The sequence below is a fragment of the Aquila chrysaetos genome, chromosome Z (genome assembly GCF_900496995.4).
Source record: "Aquila chrysaetos chrysaetos chromosome Z, bAquChr1.4, whole genome shotgun sequence".
In the NCBI taxonomy this organism is placed as follows: Eukaryota; Metazoa; Chordata; class Aves; order Accipitriformes; family Accipitridae; genus Aquila; species Aquila chrysaetos.
The window spans coordinates 32984997-33004706 of NC_044030.1; the positions used below are offsets into that span (position 1 = coordinate 32984997).

The window sequence follows — 19710 nt, forward strand, 5'->3', positions numbered from 1 at the left end:
TTATCTCAACCCACAAGCCCTGTGTTATATTTTCTCTCCTCTGTCCAGCTGAGGCGGGGGGGGGGGGGGGGGGGCAGATAGAACAGCACCTGGCATCCAGCCAGGGTTAACCCACCACATGGTATAGCAAGGGGCAGAAGTATAGTTCTGACACTTGCCAAAAAAAAAAAAAAAAAAAGAGCATGTCAAAGTAAGGGCTGTTTTTAAAAGGGCATGAAACTTGAAAACCACAAACTGCAGGTGACCAGCCACTTCTCTTGTGATAGGGATATTTGCTGGCACATAGTCATTCTTTGATGTGTTGATGTGTGATTTTTGCATTTCTCAAAAAGAAAGGCCAGGGGGCAAGAGGAGTCTTACCCCATCTTTTCCAGAATCCAAATAAAAGGCTGCAGCCTTCACTTAACAGATATACAGCAGATTGTTTCATCAAAAGGAAACTAGGGAATTTTGCATGAGTTTGAGAATTTTATTAAAACCATAGGCTTCCATTTTGTACAAAACTGAGGAGCTTTCTTTAAAAAAAAAAAAAAAAGTATTAACCACATAGGAAATAATGCAGTGTAAGTGGTTTGTTGACAAAAATCTCTCTGAAAGCTATATACAGGATTAATACCACACAACTGTATTAATGTAGAGACTGTCAGCAATTTTAGCAATATATACAAACTACACACATAAATATCTTATTTACAGCTAATAAATAACATCCAAAGCTAAATCATGTGTCCTCATGTACAAGAACCTTCACTATTTTGTATCCAAGTTCTGTATGTGTTTGTATTTGATCCTGTATTAAGAGCATACGTGTTTGACACTTTATCTCCAGAGAACTTAACCCTTAAGAGAAAATTGCAACAAAATGTGAAGTCTACAGGGAATAAATCATTATATTTATTTTTAGAGGTCTCAGATGCAGTGGCTCAATACTCACCCTCAGTGACTCATCGTATCTCTGCTGTAGTTTAAGGGTTAGGAAATCAAATGTGAGCAATTTCAGAGTTATTAATATTCCAACATATTGCACTGTTTAAGACTTTTATCCCCAAATATACTAGCAGCCATGGCTGGAAAAAAAAAAAAAAAAAAACAAACTGTGCACATAAACACATACATGTTGGTTTTGCCTTCAAGATGGGATGATATTGGCGAAATCACCACCTCCACACTGTCTTGCACATGCAGGAAGACTATAAAAACCAGCATCAATAGCTCACACTACACTTCTCCAAGTCTCTACCTTCAAGCCCTTCTGCCTCCCCAGTATTTTGTTTATCTTCTAGAAAGCTAAGAGAAGGCTACTGAACCTTTCAGAGCACTAGAAAAATTACATGTTACTTAAAGGGGAAGCAGAATGCCTTCAATACATCTATTTCTGGCAACTTGCAGCATGTCTAATTCAAGTGTTTCTCAGAGTATTCATTCTTGTTCATCACACAGTTAGGCTCTTTTTAACTGTCACAGCTCCTGCTCCTTGCCAAATTCCACCTCATGTCAGAAAACGAAGCAGCTACTAGGATCTATGGCTGTATCACAGCCAAGCAACAAACCAAGGTGGGTCACTGACAGTCATAATTCCAGTACAGGGAAGCATGAACATGCTTGTCACCTGTCAAGTGGCTTCACTGAAGACTGCATACAGCAGCCACTCAGCTGCATGACTGACATTTGGTGTCAAAGAGCAGAGAAACTGTCGGAGTTTTGGCATATGGAATGCAAGCAAGTCGGGGCGGGGCCGGGGGGGGAACCCACACAAATCTGTTTCCTGCAGTTTCTGGTAGCTTAATTCCTTTGCAGTTCCTTATTCACACAGTGTTGGAGGCCAGATGGTTTCATTTTCAAGGAATGAAAGCACACATGAAAAATTCAATGTCTGCACAGGACACTGGTATTGCTGTCTTCTCCTACAACTGCTATTTATTCCAGGGTAAGCTGCATAGAAGTATATAGCTTAACAGATCATACCTATTGCTAAGCAGCACTGGCATCTACCCCCAGTAAAACACATTCATAACCACAAACTAGAAAATTCATCCCCATATTAAGTCAGTCCCTGACACCTTTTAGTAATACACACAGCAAAGGTGTTCTTTCACGTGAGAAACCTACTCATTTGCTAAACACACACTTGAAGACAATGAACTCTAGTTACTGAGCTGTCTGAAAACTCAGCCAAGCCAGAAGAAAACCTGTCCAGTTTCAGAATACTCCTGAAAAGGAAGAAAAGACAGGTACAGGGCTTTGCTTCTTTTCAATAAATGCTAGAAGATTGCTACAGAGGATATGATGTCAAGAAACCTTGTCACAAGGCACCATGATTAAGCAAAATTACTTATTCCTTCCCAGCACTCAAGCCTTTGGCAAGTTGTTTTGAGGGTTTCTTTTTGTTTTTAATTATTTGGATAATGTATCTTTATGGTTAGTAACTTTGTATGCTGACACTTCCTTACAAGAAGATAGCTAGAAATACCAGGCAAAAAGCCAGCAGTGGATAAATATTTCTATATATTTGGTTCTGAACATCCAGTCCGCAGGGACGAACAGACTCTCCTCCTCCCCAGCGTGGAAAATCTTCATTCTTGTCACTTACACAGATTCATCAGCAGAATTTTCTTTAGAGGCTTTCTTGGCACTGTGGCGGGGTGGGTGAAGACAGATAAGGTAAAGAGAAGGTAAGATACTTGTTCTTTTTGTCTTATTCTTGAGACTTAAGATTAAAAAAATACTATTTAACAGGAAGATAAGTTATGTGCTTGGGCTTTTCCTGGCTGCTGCTTGATTTTACATGTCAGATACACACACAAAGCTCTCAAGGCCTCCCCAGGTCATTGCCTTGGAGTGAAGGTCAGCACACGTGCCTTTTTATGCAGAACTAGATCTCAGTATAGAAGTGTCCCCATGAGACCTTTGACACACAGCAATTGCACTAAAATACATATAACCACTTTTCCAGCTCAAACTTTAGTGGATAAAGTCCAAATAAAGCTGGCCCCACATTTGAAAGTTTACTCTGGGTCAGAAAAATTATTGATCAAAAAATGAAAGTGCACCAAGGGCTATTAAACACAAAGACTCAATCTCTGATCCAAATCAGAGATGCAAATCTCAGGAAGTCACTCACGGTACAGTTGCCAGCAGAAAGCAGTGTGCCAGGGAGAGCACCTGCAGATGCCTGCTCAGTTTCTGTACCAGCCTCTGAATCTGCTGCTGGCCAGTGAGGAGGAAGGGCTCTGGACTGACTCAGCAGGGATGTTTGGATGTTCTTCAATTAAGGGTAAATGCAGGGTATCTTTACATAGAGGCATGCTTTCCTCTTTGTGTCAGTGCCTTGTCTGTAAACTCTAAGAGTCATTTATACTTGGCCACCATGAGAATGCGAGAGGCACTGAGTTTTACTTGCTTTTCAGACATGCTAACAACCACACAAGGAGAGGGTTAGCAGAGAACCAAATTAGGGGTTTTGAAGCTGCCAAGGCTGCCATAAGCAAACCTCAGGTTAGTCTGAGTTGTGATGCTTCTGATGCCTTGAACAGCCTAGTGCACAAGCCAACTAAATCAGGAAGTTTTATTAGATCCTTCTGCTACCACTCAAGTTTCCCCAAACCCAGAAACAATAGTGATCACTCATACCCTCCTCTCTTCCTGTTGACGGGCTCATCCGCACATTTCACAAATATTGCTGCGTCTTCTCCCTTACTGAGATGCGAGGTGCCATCTCGAGAACAGAACACCACCCTGTGGAATAAATATTGGACAATCACATGACTGAGCCAGATGCCTCTTTTTAACCATAGGAACAGGACTGGTGCTTCGAAGCAGTCTTTATACTTTGTCATGTGGGGCACTACTACTCTACAAGCCTGTGAGAAAGTGATTTTTAAAAGACAATTGTGTGACAAAAGAAACACTGTGCAAGAAAAACTGGCAAGTCCATTATGCATGGAGCTCAAACTGTAGCCATAACTTTTGCTGGTCCTTTACATAAAGTCTTCTGGTGGCTAAGAGACCACAAGCTCTATGTCAAAGTCTCTTGGATCTTTATTTACACCAGTCCTTGTATGACTTTTTTTGTCAGGTGAATTATCTTGGAAGAAAGCCTTACTCCCTCAAATGCTTGCAAACAAAGTAGGTTGCCAATTCTGGCAAACCTGAGCAGTTGCTTTTCTATTTATCAGTACTTTCCCCACCCCTATATTTGTTCAGCTCTGATAACTGTTCTTTGATCAAGTGACTGCCTTGTTTATTCAAAGGAGGAACATATACACAATACTGTACATAGGACATGTGTACTATGTTCTGGGTCCATTTTCTGCTAACAGATCTCATGTCTAGTGAATATAAGTATTTTAAAAGATTGTCAAAGCAGTTCTGTTTAGACTTTGCTGTTTTAACATTCATGCATTAGCAACATTCTGCAACAGTCACATTTCACTTTTCACCCACCCACCATTCAGGTATTCAACTCCTTAGAAAATCCAGCTTAACAAAGCAATGATTTCTTGTGCAAATGCACTTTTGGAAGGGTTTCTAAAAATCTCTGTCTAAGCATGCTCTTTGCAAGAAAACTTATGCAAATGTCCAGCAAGAGAAAGGAGGAGAGGAAGTGCAAATACAGTCAGAGCTGTTGGTTCATGGAGATCCTCTCCTGGATGTTATAACTAACCTGATGCACACAAGACAGTGGTATGCAGATGCATTATGTGGGAGTGAAACTACAGATTGCAGATCCCAGTGGAAGCAAACAACTGAACCTGGCTGACATAAATGCCAGTTTGGTGCCACAAGCCCTGATTATCAGTGCTGCACCCATTTGTAACTGCTATCCATGTTTTGTCCTGCCCTGCAAGATACCAGGGATCAGGAAACACTGTCAATTAAAACTAATTTAGCTTATAACAATCAAAACAAGTTACTTTTTCTGAGTTTCTCCTGACTTCACTCTGACTCTCTGGATGTCAAATGTAAAAGGAGTCCACCAGTCTGACCAGCTGAAGAAGCTGTCTTTTTCCCACTGCAGCTTCAGCATAAGCAGGTCACCAATATCCACTTCTGTGTAAATCAGGAAGGAGAAGGTCTTGTTTGAGGAGACTTCAGGCCTGTGGGGAGGGGAATAAAGAAAAAGGAAAAAAAAAAAACTGTTGGACAGATAAAGAAAATTAAGGGGAAACAGAACCAGCACTTTATGTACTTCAGAGAAGAAGGAAGCAACCCTTTCCATAGTTCTGATGGATGGAATAAGGAAAAAAACACCTTAAGCTTTTGTAAAGGCACCAGGAAAAGCCACCTGCAGCAAGGCTGGTAAAATCCTGGGACAGACTGCCAGGCAAGGGGTGTCTTCTGCAGTACTGGTGGCTCTCAGAGAAGCCAGACAAGCACCAGCCAGGAACAGTTTAGGTTCCTTGGAGCAGAAAACAGACTTTGGTGCTTTCCAGCCCCATAACCTGCCAGCCCATGTGCAGGGATGTAAGCACAGACTTCTGCTTATTTGCAGAGCTGTGGAAGCAAATCCCATGTCTCCCTCAGCTTCTGCACTGAGGCCCTCAGACCCATCAGACAATTAACTTCAGGTTGCAGTCTGCTTTTAAGGAGTTTTAACACAGCTGGAACATGGCATCAAGATACTGAAAAGAGAAGAAAACAAAAAAACCTGCCACACCAGAAAAATTCTTATTAGGCTGAGCCACAGGTCAGACTTCACATTTCCATATTTCAGATCTCTTACCAAGAACAGCTCCTATAGAGCTTAGATCATTAGCTTCAGCAGTGGATGCATCCCCTTGATCAAGGACAAGAGCAGATTCTGGGACCCTGTAAGAATCCTGTAGCTGGAGCTAGAACAAGTTTTTTCAGCTGGGACTTTAACAGATTTAGGTAGACCCAACAGTACATTGCAGTTGTTTCTGTAGCTACTCACAGTGTGAAAGCAATGTTCTCACTCTCATCTAGAGTGCCATAGAAAGAGATCAGGAATGGCTGGTTTGTCTTGGTCATATTAGTCTTTCCAAAGAAATGGATCTTGACCTGGTAATGGAAGACTGGAAGAACACAAAAGAAAAGGCCATTAGGAAAAAACTCAACCTCCAAGAAGACTGGTGGTGACAAAACCACCCAATAATCCCCATGCAAATCCTAGGCTGGAATATGCCAGTATCACTAAACTGAGGAGTTTAGTTCCCTGCAGGTATCCAGGGAACTATTTTTGTGAGGAGGTAAAGATTAGGATGCCAGGGAATAATGATGAAAACACACCTTTGCAGTTCTTGCAACTAAACTCTGCATTTAAGTTGACTGCCACTATAAAAAAAAACAGAATCTGCAGTATCGCCTTCAAACCTGTTATAAATCTGTAAGACTTGCTGTCCTTAAGTTGAAACACATAAGTTGTGCCCTCCTCACAGAGGAGCCTCGGCGAAAAAAAATTCAAACCCACTGACATTGCAGATTAAGCAACAAATACAAGAAAAACACCAGTTTTACAGCTGTTCTAACACTGCAGGAAGGTGCCCTCCGATTGCTGGTGCATCACAAAACGGACACAGTGAGCAAACCATGTGGTACAGTCAAAGCTAGGGAGGGGAAAAAAATAAAGTAGTAAAACTCAACTCAGAAGCTATTTCCCTACCTGAAAGCCTTCCAGTTCTTTCTGGCAGTGTCCTTCTCAGACCTACCACTGTGGCAATGGGAATCAAAAAGTGCTGCGATACTTTAACAAGGGCTGCTGCCCCTCTGGCCACTATGAAAGGCACAAGTCCGATGGTTGCACATCTTTGAAGAAGTTGCGCATGAGGCTGAGCTCTGCTGATTATTTTCCCAGCAGTAGGAAAAATTCATTTGGATGAAAAATACTGAAAAAATTTGGAAGATCCAGTTGTTCCAAGTGACTGGGCCACAGAGTAAGTCATCTTAATTTTGCTACTTAGAAACTTGTTACAAAATACCTGCCTTTGTTTTCTGCCCACCACCTCCACAACTTGAGTAAGATACTGGTTTTCTGACACTGCAGTTTAGTTTGGCTTTAACGGCAAACTGCAGGCAAGCTTCACCCCTGCTTACCACAGGCACCAAAGCAGCAATATTGTCACCTGCAGCACGCACCCACTCTGACACACAGCTGAGCAAAAGTACCAGTCTTGCTCACCAGTAAGCAGGCAGGACCTACCTTTATAGGGCATTTGAGCACGGGTCTTCAAGTACATTTTGGTGTTTCTCTTCGTTCTCACCCTGTTGACCTTGTAACCCAAATTGTTGCAGCGGTTCTTCCGGCAGCTCAGGCAGAGACCCTTCTCAAAGGCCTCCTTTGTGTTGCAGCGGTAGGCCATGCTGGGCTTTTCTTCATAGAGGAGGGAGTCAATGAAGAGGTGGATGGATCGTTCATGGGAGCATTTTACCAGCTGATCCACATCTTGAAAGAACAAAAACGTTTAATATGTATACATACATGCATATAATGATATAAACCCCTAAGCAGTGCTGTCAACAGGCACCATCTCCTACACCACAGCTGGGCTTTACAGGGTGACTTTTAAAAGCACTTAAAAGAACAAGTTCCTGTGCCTCTCAGAGAGATCTTTGCTTGCAGGAAACCTGCAGGCTATTGAAGATACCCTTTGGATGTGATACTGTTTGTTTCAGAGCAGCCTCACCTGCAAAGCCTTTTTCAGCAATCAGACGGAGTGCTTCTCCCAAGTTGCAACCCGGCTGGAAACCTCCACCATTAGGATAAATATCAATGTGTCCAACAGGCTTCTGGATCCCAATGCTGCGGTCTGGAGAGCCTCGAGTGTAGGTGTGTAGGACATCCACAAAGTCAGCATCATCCGGGGAGAGGCGGGTAAGGGCATCGGCATACTCAAAGGTAGGACCAGCTGGATCCAGCCCTTTATGGCGCAAACCACAAAGAAAAACTGAGATTATTGTCTGCCAAGGACACTGACAGTGATAACAAATGCCAAACTCAGCTACCACATTGGGCTGGAGTATTGTATATGGTGCTGGTGTCACTGCAAACATTACACTGGGATCATTTAAGTAGCATTCATGTATATAGGGGAATCAAATACACTACCTTGAAATGCTGTCACTGTTTAAAAAAATAAGGTGTATGTAAACATATGTAAAGAAGCCCAGATAGCTTCCTCATGCCTGTAGCATTTCCAGTGTATGGAAGAAACAAGCTAGTAAAATGTTTTCTCAATGTCTTCCTCTCTTGCCAAGAATTGTAAAATTTCTATCTGAAGTGTGGAATATGTCTTGCTGCTAACTCCCTGCTAGGGGAACAAGTGGGAAACATAAATGAGAGCTTCACTGTCTACATGCCTAAGAGGGATTATTATGGTGAACTGTCAAGCTGCAGCAACACTGACATCAGAAACACCCAGAACTATTCTGCCAGTGAACAAGTACTATCTCTTGAATCCAGACAACTACTTGAGAGATGGCTTGAAGGCAGAGCTGAAGGGACATGTCTTTTCTGCAGCCCACATCTGGGGACAGGCACCTGGGTTGCCCACCCCTGGTTAGCCTCACCTGGTCTGAGCTGCCTCCCCCTCTGCTGTGAGGACTTCAGGGACCACATCCCATTGCTCCCTGTGCTCAAAGGTGATGCTGCTTTCCCAGGGAAAGGTTCATCCTGGGCACCGAGGGCAACCATGGGGGCATAACTGGTATTTGACTGATTTGGCAGCCTCAGTGAAAGCAACACAGCTGCAGCTCAGAGAAAGGAAGGGTAGATGGACTAGTGCTTTGGCCTCCTCATTTTAATCTGCCACCTCTCAGGAGTCAGCCTTTCCTGATGGAACTGCTGCCTAGCCCGCCCACCCCCAGCATGCCTGTGGATCTGAGATCACAGCCAGGCTCAGGTGGAAGGGCAAAGGGTGCCAGGAGGAAGGGAGCTAGGCTCCCATTTGAATGCCGCTCCCAAGCTCTCTCAGCAGCAAGGGCACCACAGATGAGTGATTTCCTTAGCCTCATTTGCTCATGTTGGCATTTCCTTTGTCACCAAGATCAGTGGTAGGGGCTCAGCTCTCCAGGTGCTGGGCTGTAAATCAGCCCCACCATGGCTGTGCACTCTGCCTTGTCTAGCACACTTCTCAGCTCCAAAATTCACCCTAAGCAGACATCTAGGCATGCACAGGAACAGGGCAAGCATATGTATACTTCCCTCCCCAGAACTCTCCCAGTATTATTTTCAGCCTAGAATATGACTTGAGCCTGTTAGAATTAATTTTTTTTTAGTAACCCACAGTAGATCTCTTCTGATTATCTGTCCAGTCCTCCTTTGAGCCTGTATAAACTTGCATCCACAGCATCCCACAGCAAAGAGCTCTGCAGGACACCCACTGCAGGACAATCTATCTCCTGTTCATTTTGAACAGCTCCCAGCAGCTGCAAGGGATGACCACCTGGATGAAGACAACCAGCTGAAGTTCTCATGCTGCAAGAGATACTGTGACCTTCTCCAAGCCATGGATCTGGCCAGTCTTGATCACATCCCCCCAGGTTCGTCTCTTTTCATGGTCAATGAATCCCTGCCTACTCACTCACTTCTTGTGCAGAAGCAGATCAAGGCTTCTCACCCACCACCTTTGTTGTTCTTTTCTGAACCTTCTCCAGTTCTACCACAGAAATATCAGCCCTGCTGATTCAATAAAGCATGAACACATAACCTAAGTACTGCCAACAAGTAACAATTATTCTGGTGATTTTCCAGAGGAACATAATATTTCACCATGGAAGAGACAGGACTCTCCACCCTACAGCCACAGGTTTTCTTACCAGTAATTCGGTTCACCTTCTTCTTGGTCAGGCTCCCAGCAATTCCAGCAGCATGAGCACCTAGACTGTACCCCAGCAAGTGGACATTGTTGAGAGGATAATTGAATTGCTCCTGCAGAAGACAGCGATTTGTTTAAAGTTTGAACTCAAATGGGAAAACATCAGAAGACACAAGGGAAAACGTTTTGTAAACACTGGGATTTCTTTGAGCTGTGAATAACAGAAGAACACTAAATACAATTAACATAATTTTGTGCCATACTAGGTTGCTTGAGTTAACTAATTTAAGGCAAAAACCTAAGCAGAGAGGAATGCAAAATGAAGGACAGAACACAGGGCTGTGTATTATATCAAAGGTTTTCACCTACCTCCTCCCCACCAGTTTCTGGATCTCCTAAGTATTCCCCAAAGGCAGGGAAGACTTCTGTTTCCCAAAGACTGCCTGCTGTATAATATATAGGAACCTGTCTTTCATAGCTACGTCTCACGAAGCCTTCAGAAATACTGTGGACTTACATGGCTCCACAGACCACAAGGTGAAGTTTCTGGAATGCACTATAAAAGGCCTTCTTGTGTAAGGGATAACCATTAAAGCTGGGATTCTACCAGTCCAGCAAAAGTACTGTCTGCAACAGCTTAACTCCATCTACCCAACAGAAGATGATTAACACAGCTGCATAATTGCTGTTTTGTTTCCTAGGACATTATGTACAACGTGAGACATGTGACTACATGTCTTACCTCCATCCAGTCAATAAACATAGCAACATCCTTTCCCACCAGCTTAGTGTATGCAGCGGACACTGGGTAGTGTTGCTGAGCTCGAATTAGCCAGTCCACCACAATGACGTTGGAATCGGGTTCCCTCTTGTACAGAGCATCCACCAGCTTCGGGACCCAACTCTCATACATTCCTGTCACCTGTTGGGTTGGGTTTTTTTAATTAAAAAAAAGGAAATATCTTAATATCATCTGTGGTGTATAGACACCTTAGCTGACGTATCTAGCACAGTTTATCAGGAGTGTGGTTAAAAGGGAGATTCCTCCCCTTTCTTCTTACCGTCCACCCATGGATCACCACAAAGGTTTTACTGGTATGGTTGAAGTTGCACTGTGCCAGGCTGTCCACCTGCCCAGGAACCAGGTAGCAGACATCCTCATCAGGCTCTGCAGGCGTCCGTAAGGAAAACTTGCTCTCAATTCCCTCAAAATTGGTCTCAGCTTCTGCCATGCAAGAGCACAGGAAACATACAGTAGTGTTTTAGGAGTATTAGGACAAATAGTTCACAAGTCACAGGTACAATGTTGGAGAGATATCAGGAGCAGTCAAGAAATGGAACATGTGTTTTTCATTTCTTACAATGCCCCTTTTGCACCACAACAGCCATGTAAAGAGGAAATCAAAGGGTGAAAATTGCTCCCCCTCCAAGGTCCTGCTAAAACACTGAGGATCTGGCCAGCTGTCAGAGAGGTATGAATTCCTTTTAGGAGCCAGTATTTTCCCCATTACATTATTAACAGGAAACCTGTGAATTACCACAGCAGTGCAGAGAACTATACAGGACAGTCATAGACAGTACATGCAGGAAAACAGTAAGCTCCTACCATACTATTACATATTTTGGTGGTTCATCTTCCACATCACTCCATCAGTAATCACTGCCTAACAAGGCTCTTTATAGCACCCAGTAGTTGCAGTGCATTAAAAATAAGAGCTGCGGAGTCACCACTGGTTTACAAAATGCTAGTTTTAACATTTTACCAACAAAGAAAAAGTAGCGAGAAGATCAGACACCCATTAAGGAAACTGAACTAGCAAAGCAGAAGCCTGTATTTTGAAGGCAGTATTTTTTCAGATCATCTGGTAGGCAACACCACAGGAAAAAACCTTCCTCTGCCTTAAACTATTCTGAAGGCCGGGGGGGGGGGGGGGGGGGGGGGGGGGGGGGGGGGGAGGTGAAGATCAGGTACTGGTGGTAACAAAGCATGTGATGGCCTGAAAAGATCAATTCCTAGAGAACTCCCTCCAGCTTCAAAACATAAGTTTTCCTTTTGTTCCTACAAAGCAGAGAAGTGACTTTAGGCTTCATGCTCACTACTTCCTTTGTCTGGGAAGAAACTTAAATGCCTCCTCTTTTTACATCTGATTCAACACTTAAGTACCTCTATATCCAGCAGACCCTGTAATTAACTGTGGACTTAAACTCCAATGCTTTTAGAAAACCAGGCCCTACTTTGGCAACTCACATTCAGCAAATATTGACTGCCTGTTTACGAAGTGAAGCTGAACTCAAGGCCAACTCTGTCATGCTCAGTGTTGTGTTTCCTGCCAGCATGACCACCAAGCTTTCGCAGACTCCTGAACACACATTAATGAATGGCTCCAAGCCACCACAGGTAATGCAAAGGGACACAGTGAAGACCTCAAGCTGGACATGCAAACCAGATTTCAGTCCCCTTCTTTTTCCCATTGCAGAAGAGGTTTTCTATGATACCTGCTAGATTTGTATTTCTCCATAAAGTTGTGCTGCATCATCCAGAGGCAATGAATAATGAATGATTTTTTTTTTTTTTTCCCTAAAACTTAGTTTTTCTGGTCTTCCCATTCAAGCTACCATACGCAGCAGGGCACTGACTCATGCCCAACCTCACTCAGCCCTCAGGTAGCTGGATGAAGTCTGGGAGGTTCCTGCTGTGCTTGGAGGGCCACAGAAATCAGGGTCTGACCTCTTGCATGAGGTGTAAAACCAGCACACAGGCTAGCAACAAATGCTTATGTACAAGTCTCGGAGAAACTGCCATCAACCACAATCAACGCCTTAACATTGCCCGAGTTCATCAGGACTTATCACCTGCCAAAAGCAAAGCACGTGCAGGGAAAGTAAGTAACAACTGTTCACTGAACAGAGGCAGTGCTCAGCTTTAGGTTTTGACCTTGACTGTGCTAGGCTGGCTAGCTAATCCAGGATAATTACACTGCGGGCCCCCTTCTTCCCTCTTTCCCCCTAAAGAAGGGATAAAGTTTATGAAAAACACCTTTCTCCAAGCCAGTAGAAGTATTCACATAATGGTGAATATAAGACTTTACCTACTGAAAGCAAAATTTACCAAACTAACCAAATGCTGATCTTTCTCAGAAGTTGCCCTTTTTTTATATTTTTGCACATTCAAAACTTCATTTTCTCACCGACAGAGTACAAAAGCCCCTCCTGAAAGAAATCTTTAGACTTACACTATTTACTTTTTAACCAGAAAAAGGAAAGACCCAAAGGCTGATTGGTTAAGTATCAACCATAATTTTTCACTCAGCAGTGAATCAGTAAAACCTTGAAAGGATTAAGAACAGCTTTCAACTGTAAGGCATACAATGCAAGGACTTTCAATTATGTATATTCCTGCCCAGCACAGGAAGGTGAACAAGAATAGTCCACTGGCTCACTAGTTAATAGTGCTTCCTTTCATACTTAGATATGATTTCCCTTCTGAATTAAATCTATCTGATAATAATCCGAAATCTAAATTAAATTGATATCCTGTCTTGCAGTGTTTTCAATTACAAACACATGCTAGAATTTGCATATAAGTTCAGACTGCATCTCTTTTGGAAACAAGCTTGTAACAAACTAAATTTACACTTCTAAGTGCACCATACTTAAAGGTGCACTTAGAAAAGTGCACCAAACTTAGGACCGTAGTACAGTGGCACCTACCACTGAAGGTGTGCAAAGTGCTTCACAAATATTTGTGTGCTTCCACCTAAAAAAAAAAAATCTTTGAGTGGGATTTCGGGACACAGGAACACTGAGGTGCAGTTACCAACAGGAAAGCAGCAGCTGCAAAGCAACAGCCTATGAGTTAGGGAAATGGCAGAAGGCCACTCTGCTCATTTAGCTATGTTGTATGAGGAATTAGAAAGTCAGAGGAAATTGTTAGCATCTTTTATGCTCACAAAAAGTGTCATGCTGTCTAATGTCCACATATGCTCAGTTCCCAGCAGCAAGATACCTCTGGATGAGGGAAGTGTGTGTGGTGGGGTTTGTTACAGACTTCTCAATGATGTGCTCATTAAGAAGCTATCCTCAATATTTGCCTGAGTTAGGCTTTGCAAATTCTGTATGGCTCAGAGCATTAAGATAACTTGTCTGCACCTCATGTTGTGCCACACATATTGCTGGAGTACCACCTCACCTCCTACCTCCTGCAGATTGAATTTCAGAAATACAGTACAAAGGTACATAATAGTACTGACACACATACTGACATCTGTATGTACCATGCTTTAAAACTGCAGCAGAGAAGCTACAAAGCATATCACTTCAGAAAACCAGCATTTCCCGCTTCTACTTCTGTACCTCATGAAGTATCTTGGTCTATTTAAAAAAATTATTCAGAACCAAACTTTGTCATACAGAGACTTTTGTCACAGACCTTTTCCTCATAGATTTAAAGTGAGAAGTCTCCTTGAATCATGTCCTAACTGAGCTAGTCAAACAGTTGGGTCTCATTCTTACAGCCTTACACAAAGCCAAAGAAATGCAGAGCCAATGTACACACTCACCACTGGTTAGTTAATTATATGCTTTAACCCAAATTAATTAAACCAGGGAAAACCCAGAAATGGGGAGTCTTCAGCATGTTTCTGAAAGGTGGATAGAAATTTACCTGAATTTGCATCAGGTTTTACATAACATAGGTATAGAAATTAGAGATAAAGAAATTTATGTGCATCCATACTGAGGCACTGAAGTAGGTTTGAGTGACAAGAATGCAAGTCCATTTCTAAACAAGGCCTTGAAAAGAAGCAGGCCTGGAGGTAAAAATGTGTAGACAAAACAAATCCATGCTTTTGCCAAAATTCACAATTTCCCAGGCTTAGTTCGGCAGCAGTATAAAGGCATGTGCTCTGTATTGCAAAAGCTTCCAGGGGCCCAGTTGCAAATACAAGCCCCTGTTACAAAATAAAGTTTTCTGGCCACTGCTATGTGCTTACAGTTAACAAGGTGACCTACAAAGGGATTATTTAGGGAACTGGAAAAGGGAGCGGAATTAAGAATTAAGCCACCAATTTCAGACCCAAACTGGCTTTTCTAATAGCCCACAGGCTACATTGCCAAACTTCATCATTTTATGCTCTGCAAACTTTCTGATGCTTTTCTTACACCTCCACTTATATAATCTCAGTTTTCATATTTTAAAAAAGCTATCCCGTATGCCAAGGTATAGAGAATATCATACAACTCAGAAGAAAGTGGGGAAAAAAAAAAGCTGAGAAACTGGAAAAAGTCAGAAGCTTCATTTTCCTGTTTAAACCTTGTGACGCTTTCAACTTGCGATTTGTTAAACTCCATTCAGTTAGGGACTCCTATCAATTTTGAAAGCATCCCACTGACTTTAAGCATTCTGACAGAGTCCAAGTAAGAGTTTACACACTAATCAAGAGAATTGAGCTTCAAGTTTCCTTCATGAGAAGCCCAAGTCAACCTCACAACCAATTTTGATGAAGAAAACTGTTTATCAGTGATCAGCTGGGTGGAGAATGTGAGTTTTGAGGAAGTAACACCATCTGGAATATTAATCAAAAGTTAAGCTGCCCACATCAGACACAGGATGCCAAATATAACAATGCATTTGCCAGAATCACTGCACCTGAACTATGCTTTTAAAAAGGGAATCTGATAAACAACAATTTCCTAGCGTTATGGACACAGACATGGAAATACTATTAGCTAGGTGCAAAGATCATTAGAAATTATATTGCTAGACTGTGTAAACTCAAGCCCACACAGACATACACACACGCACAGCAGCAAACATCTGCACGTAACATCAAACATTTACATAACCAGCTGGAGTTAACTGGAGTAACTCCTCCCTCAGCTGATAACCAGCATTAGGATCATCCATCAAGTAGTCATACTGAATTCCTAAATGAGTTCTGAAGCAAACTCATGGTCAGCTGTAATTAAGGGACTGTATCACAGAAATTGTTATTGTTCAATTTGATCTACACTATAAACTGAAAGCAGACTACTGTGTGTTGCAATCCCATGAAACCTACCCCACAAGTCAGGTTATTTAACTTTGCTGTAAAGAAATTACAACTTCAAGTTTATTTACATCTTCCTTAATGGCAGAGCCCTGAGAGTACCTTCTCCTTTACTTCCCATGCAGGGTCAATGGAAAGAGCAACACCTCTGAAAAGCAACTGGGCCCAAGTTTAGATGCTGAGCAGGGACCTCCCAGCTCAAGTCCAGCAGCTGGCAAAACAAGGGCAAACTGCTGTTTTCACACTGTGCACGTGGATGCTCGCCCCTCTCCAAGGCACTCCCTGTCAAATAGATCCTTACTCAGCTGCAGCTGGGAGGCTTGTAACTCAATCCAGCAGAGCTCTTGCCATCCATCAGTCCCTCCGGGATACCTGGAGTTAGCCCAAGACAATAAAATGCAATCACTGTCAGACTTTGCAGTAATATGGAGGAAAGGATGCATGAGAAAGCCATACCATGCAAGTACTTCCTGCACAGAAGAGATTCCAGAAGACTTTTAGTAAGGAATGCCAGCACTCATGCTATTCTCCAGCACTCTTTTGATGTCTGACAGCCTCACCACTATGCCTTCTCAGAAATACATTGTTTCTGGAAAGGCCATGCCACAGCTGCCCTGGTAGGTCCATCCCAAACACAGCCACAACAAAAGCCAGCAGCTCGCATCACACAACAGCATGAATCCGCTATAACCCCCAACTCTGGATTTACACTGGTAAAAATAGAGGCCAGAATGTCTTCCTAGTAATGTTTTTATCTTTTCCTAGAACACCAATGTTATCTTCACTCGAATATCTTTTTCTAGGTTGTTTATTAAATACTCTGGATTCCTGGAGGGCTGGATCATGTATTTTCCATGGTTTCAAAACACCTTTTTACCATGGCGTGCAAGAAATAGTGTGGGACTGAAGGCTTGTACACCTTTAGGATGATCACACAATCTGTTTTCATATAACCTGTTCCTAAGGAGAAATAATGTAATCATTAGTAAGTCTGTGGCAAATCAATTCCTACAGGGATGAAGGCTAGCTCTGGGAAGATAGTTATTTTACTGTATGAAACTTGGATACTGTGATGAAAACTGCTTTTGGTTGCCTCTGATGGCACAAGATAGGATTCAAAGCGAGAATACATTCCTTTGGCTGTACCCTAGCACCCTATCCTCTTACTTTTGAATACTTCCCTTCAGCTTCCTTGTGCACAAAGGAAATAACAAAGGCATCCTCAGTGAAAAAAGCAGCTGTTTCCATATTCCATTTCAGTATCACACAGTAGCTCTAAGAGCTACAGCCACATTTTCTTCTAAGGCTGTGGCCTCTTAAAGGTAGACATTATATGTGGAAGATTAATGTAAGAAATTAAGACTGTGACAGGGCACTGCTAACTTAAGTTTGAGGAATAGTGGTCTCCTAAAGCTAGTCTCTTTGCTCCTTAAAGCTGCAATCATGTTGCGATTAACCGAGAGAGCATTAGTGAACATCTAGCACTCAACATTTGGACATGTTTCACTTCCTCTAGCCTGGAGGGTGCCTATGCACAAATACAGGTACAACTTAAATAAATATGTACAAGAGTATATCCCTCTGTTCACTTTTTCCCTAACAGATTCTGCTGCGCTAAAGACCTTAACTACAACCCAAGCACATTATCATGACACTGATGAAACTCAGCCTTGTCCTAGACAATTCAGACCAAGAACCGTAGGAAGTTGGGATGCAGGGCTCCCATGGGATGGGCGAGTCCCATGCACAACGGAGGGCTCTGGCCCTCTGGAGCCGAGGGACCCAACCGCGGTGCTACCGCTGTGCCGATCCGGCTCCAGCAAGGGACTCCTGCAAGCCACCTTGCTCCTGGGGAAAAAACCAGATCCCAAACCTCCACAGGCCGTGCCATCAGCCCGGCAGGTTGTGCCCACGCTCCGGGCAGGGAGCTGGCTCCAGGTCTCTCCTAACTGGACGTGGGTCCCGCCGGCATCGCCCTCCAGCGCCTTCCGAGGCCACCCCACCCCACCCAGGTCCCGCAGCATCCCCGGCACCCCGGGAGAGCCCTTGCAAACGTAACTTGCAAACTCCCCTTTCCCGCCATGCCGGCAGCATTTCCCCAACACACCCCCCACCTCCCTCCCCTCCCCAAATCCAACAGGCATGCCCGGCACCTCCCCTGAACCCCCCGCCCCGTGCTTGCTCCGGGATCCCTCCAGGCTACCCGCCCCCCGCACCGCCCCCTCCCCGGGCCGGGGACTCACCGCCGGCGGCGGCCGGGGCCGCGCCGAGAGCAGCCACCCAGCGCAGGCAGAGGCAGACGGCGGCCAGGAACGCCTTCCTCCCCATCTCGCCTCCTCTCTCCCTGCGCTCTGCCGCGGCAGAAAAGTTTCGGGGGGGGGAAGTTTTGGGGTTATTAAAAAAAAAAACAAACAAAACACAACCGTAGCGCAAAAGTAATGCGATGGCAATGAATCACTCTGCAAGCAGCCGCGGAGCGCCCCGACGCGCCAGGCAAACCCCTGCCACCGCCACTCCCGCCCAGGGCCCTTATGTCCCCGGTAATATGCAAATATGCAAATGAGCCCCCACACCCATTGGGCGCGCGCCGCGGGGCGGGGCCGGCGCTGCCCGAGGGCGGGCGGGTTGGGGGGCAGAGCCGCTCCCGCGGGGCGGGGCGGCCCCCCTGCCCCGGGACGGTCCGGCCCCCCTGCCCCGGGACGGTCCGGCCCCGGGGTTGGCACGGCACGGCACGGCCGAGACCGAGGAGCTCAGGCAGCCTGCTCCGGTGTGCACAGACCCCTCGGCTCCGAGTCCTCGGGCCTGGCTCCCTCTGCCCACCCGCATCTGCCCCAGCGCAGCCCTCTTCCCCGCCGCCCTGTGCCTCGCCGGCCCTGCCCGCACAGCCAGGTTGCGGCCCCGCCGCTCGCCCCTCGGTGCTCCCGGCCTTTGGCGAGCGAGCTCCGCCGCGCCTCAGATAAGATCTTCCTTGTCACCCATGCTTTTGCTCCAGGAACCAAGTGCTAACTGCATTTTCAGTTCAGTGCCTGCAAGGAGCCTTCTGCTGTTCCCTTGAAAAACCTTTACTGAAACCTTGTTTTGCCAGCACTCAAGGGAATACAAGTTTGGAGCGTAAATTAATTTGCCGGAGATTGCATCGGTACTCTGGAGAAATGCAAAGTTGCCTCTGAGCTTTTCAACTCTCTCTGCCCTCCTCTCAGCAATATGGTTTGCAAGCAGCTTCGCGTCGGTGGCCGCTGGGTGAAAGATCAGTTATGTAAGGACATGTAGTAGAGAAACACTAAATCAATAACAAGACCAGTTTTCATTTCACTGTGCAGCGTGTTGTCAAAGGCCCAGCTTCATAAAGAAGCTTATGACACTACAGGGAATGAGGACTCCCTGGGTTTTGCAATGTGAAGCAAATGGTACTTGCTTTGAGGGTAACTGATTCTACTCAGACCAGGCGCCTTAGGAGACTAAAATACACCTGGTTCATACTAGCAAGGCTATTCAATAAGAGGTTGCTCGAGTCTAGCAGAACTGGGTCACCTTTGCAATGTTAGATTCCGTTAAAAGACTGGTAAGATCTGTGAGTGAGAATACATCTCCCCCAGGACACAACTTGAAGGTCCTCCACTAGCAGCTCCTATTTATATCTAAAAGGCATTAGAGGAATTCAATGAGGGTGCAAACTGATCATGCTAAGACTTTCTTTCCAACTGAGACAACTGGGGCAGCAGGGTCAGGGAGGGGGTCTAAAGCAGTGGGTGAGGCAGTGGGAGAAGGTGGGAGTCAAAGGCACAGGACAGGAGGCGAAGAGGCTGGGGGTAAGGAGAGAGACCAGCCTTCCTCACTGGAGGATGGTGGTGGTGTGAGCAGAGAAAAATATGGTTTGCATTGCAGCTTGC

General features: G+C 44.6%; 1 protein-coding gene across 1 annotated transcript; it reads right to left on the reverse strand.

Annotated features, from left to right (window-relative positions):
- Nucleotides 1-455: 455 nt before the first annotated feature.
- LPL (lipoprotein lipase) lies at nt 456-18319 on the reverse strand. Its single transcript, XM_030003274.1, has 10 exons — nt 18064-18319; nt 10835-10998; nt 10516-10695; nt 9775-9886; nt 7644-7877; nt 7160-7402; nt 5915-6035; nt 4914-5096; nt 3631-3735; nt 456-2632 (listed from the first exon to the last, which is right to left on the reverse strand). Exons 1-10 carry the CDS (start codon nt 18146-18148, stop codon nt 2587-2589), a joined length of 1473 nt encoding a protein of 490 aa, XP_029859134.1. The 5' UTR covers nt 18149-18319; the 3' UTR covers nt 456-2586.
- Nucleotides 18320-19710: the final 1391 nt, after the last annotated feature.

What these genes read in the sequence shown, in the direction of transcription:
- LPL (XM_030003274.1), bottom strand. Translation starts at nt 18,148, where the DNA reads ATGGGGAGGAAGGCGTTCCTGGCCGCCGTCTGCCTCTGCCTGCGCTGG. An exon ending in TGCTGAAAAAGGCTTTGCAG is followed by an intron (nt 7,403 to 7,643) that starts GTGAGGCTGCTC and finishes TGTTCTTTCAAG; the next exon opens with ATGTGGATCAGCTGGTAAAA. An exon ending in GTCAACAGGAAGAGAGGAGG is followed by an intron (nt 2,633 to 3,630) that starts GTATGAGTGATC and finishes ACCCCGCCACAG; the next exon opens with TGCCAAGAAAGCCTCTAAAG.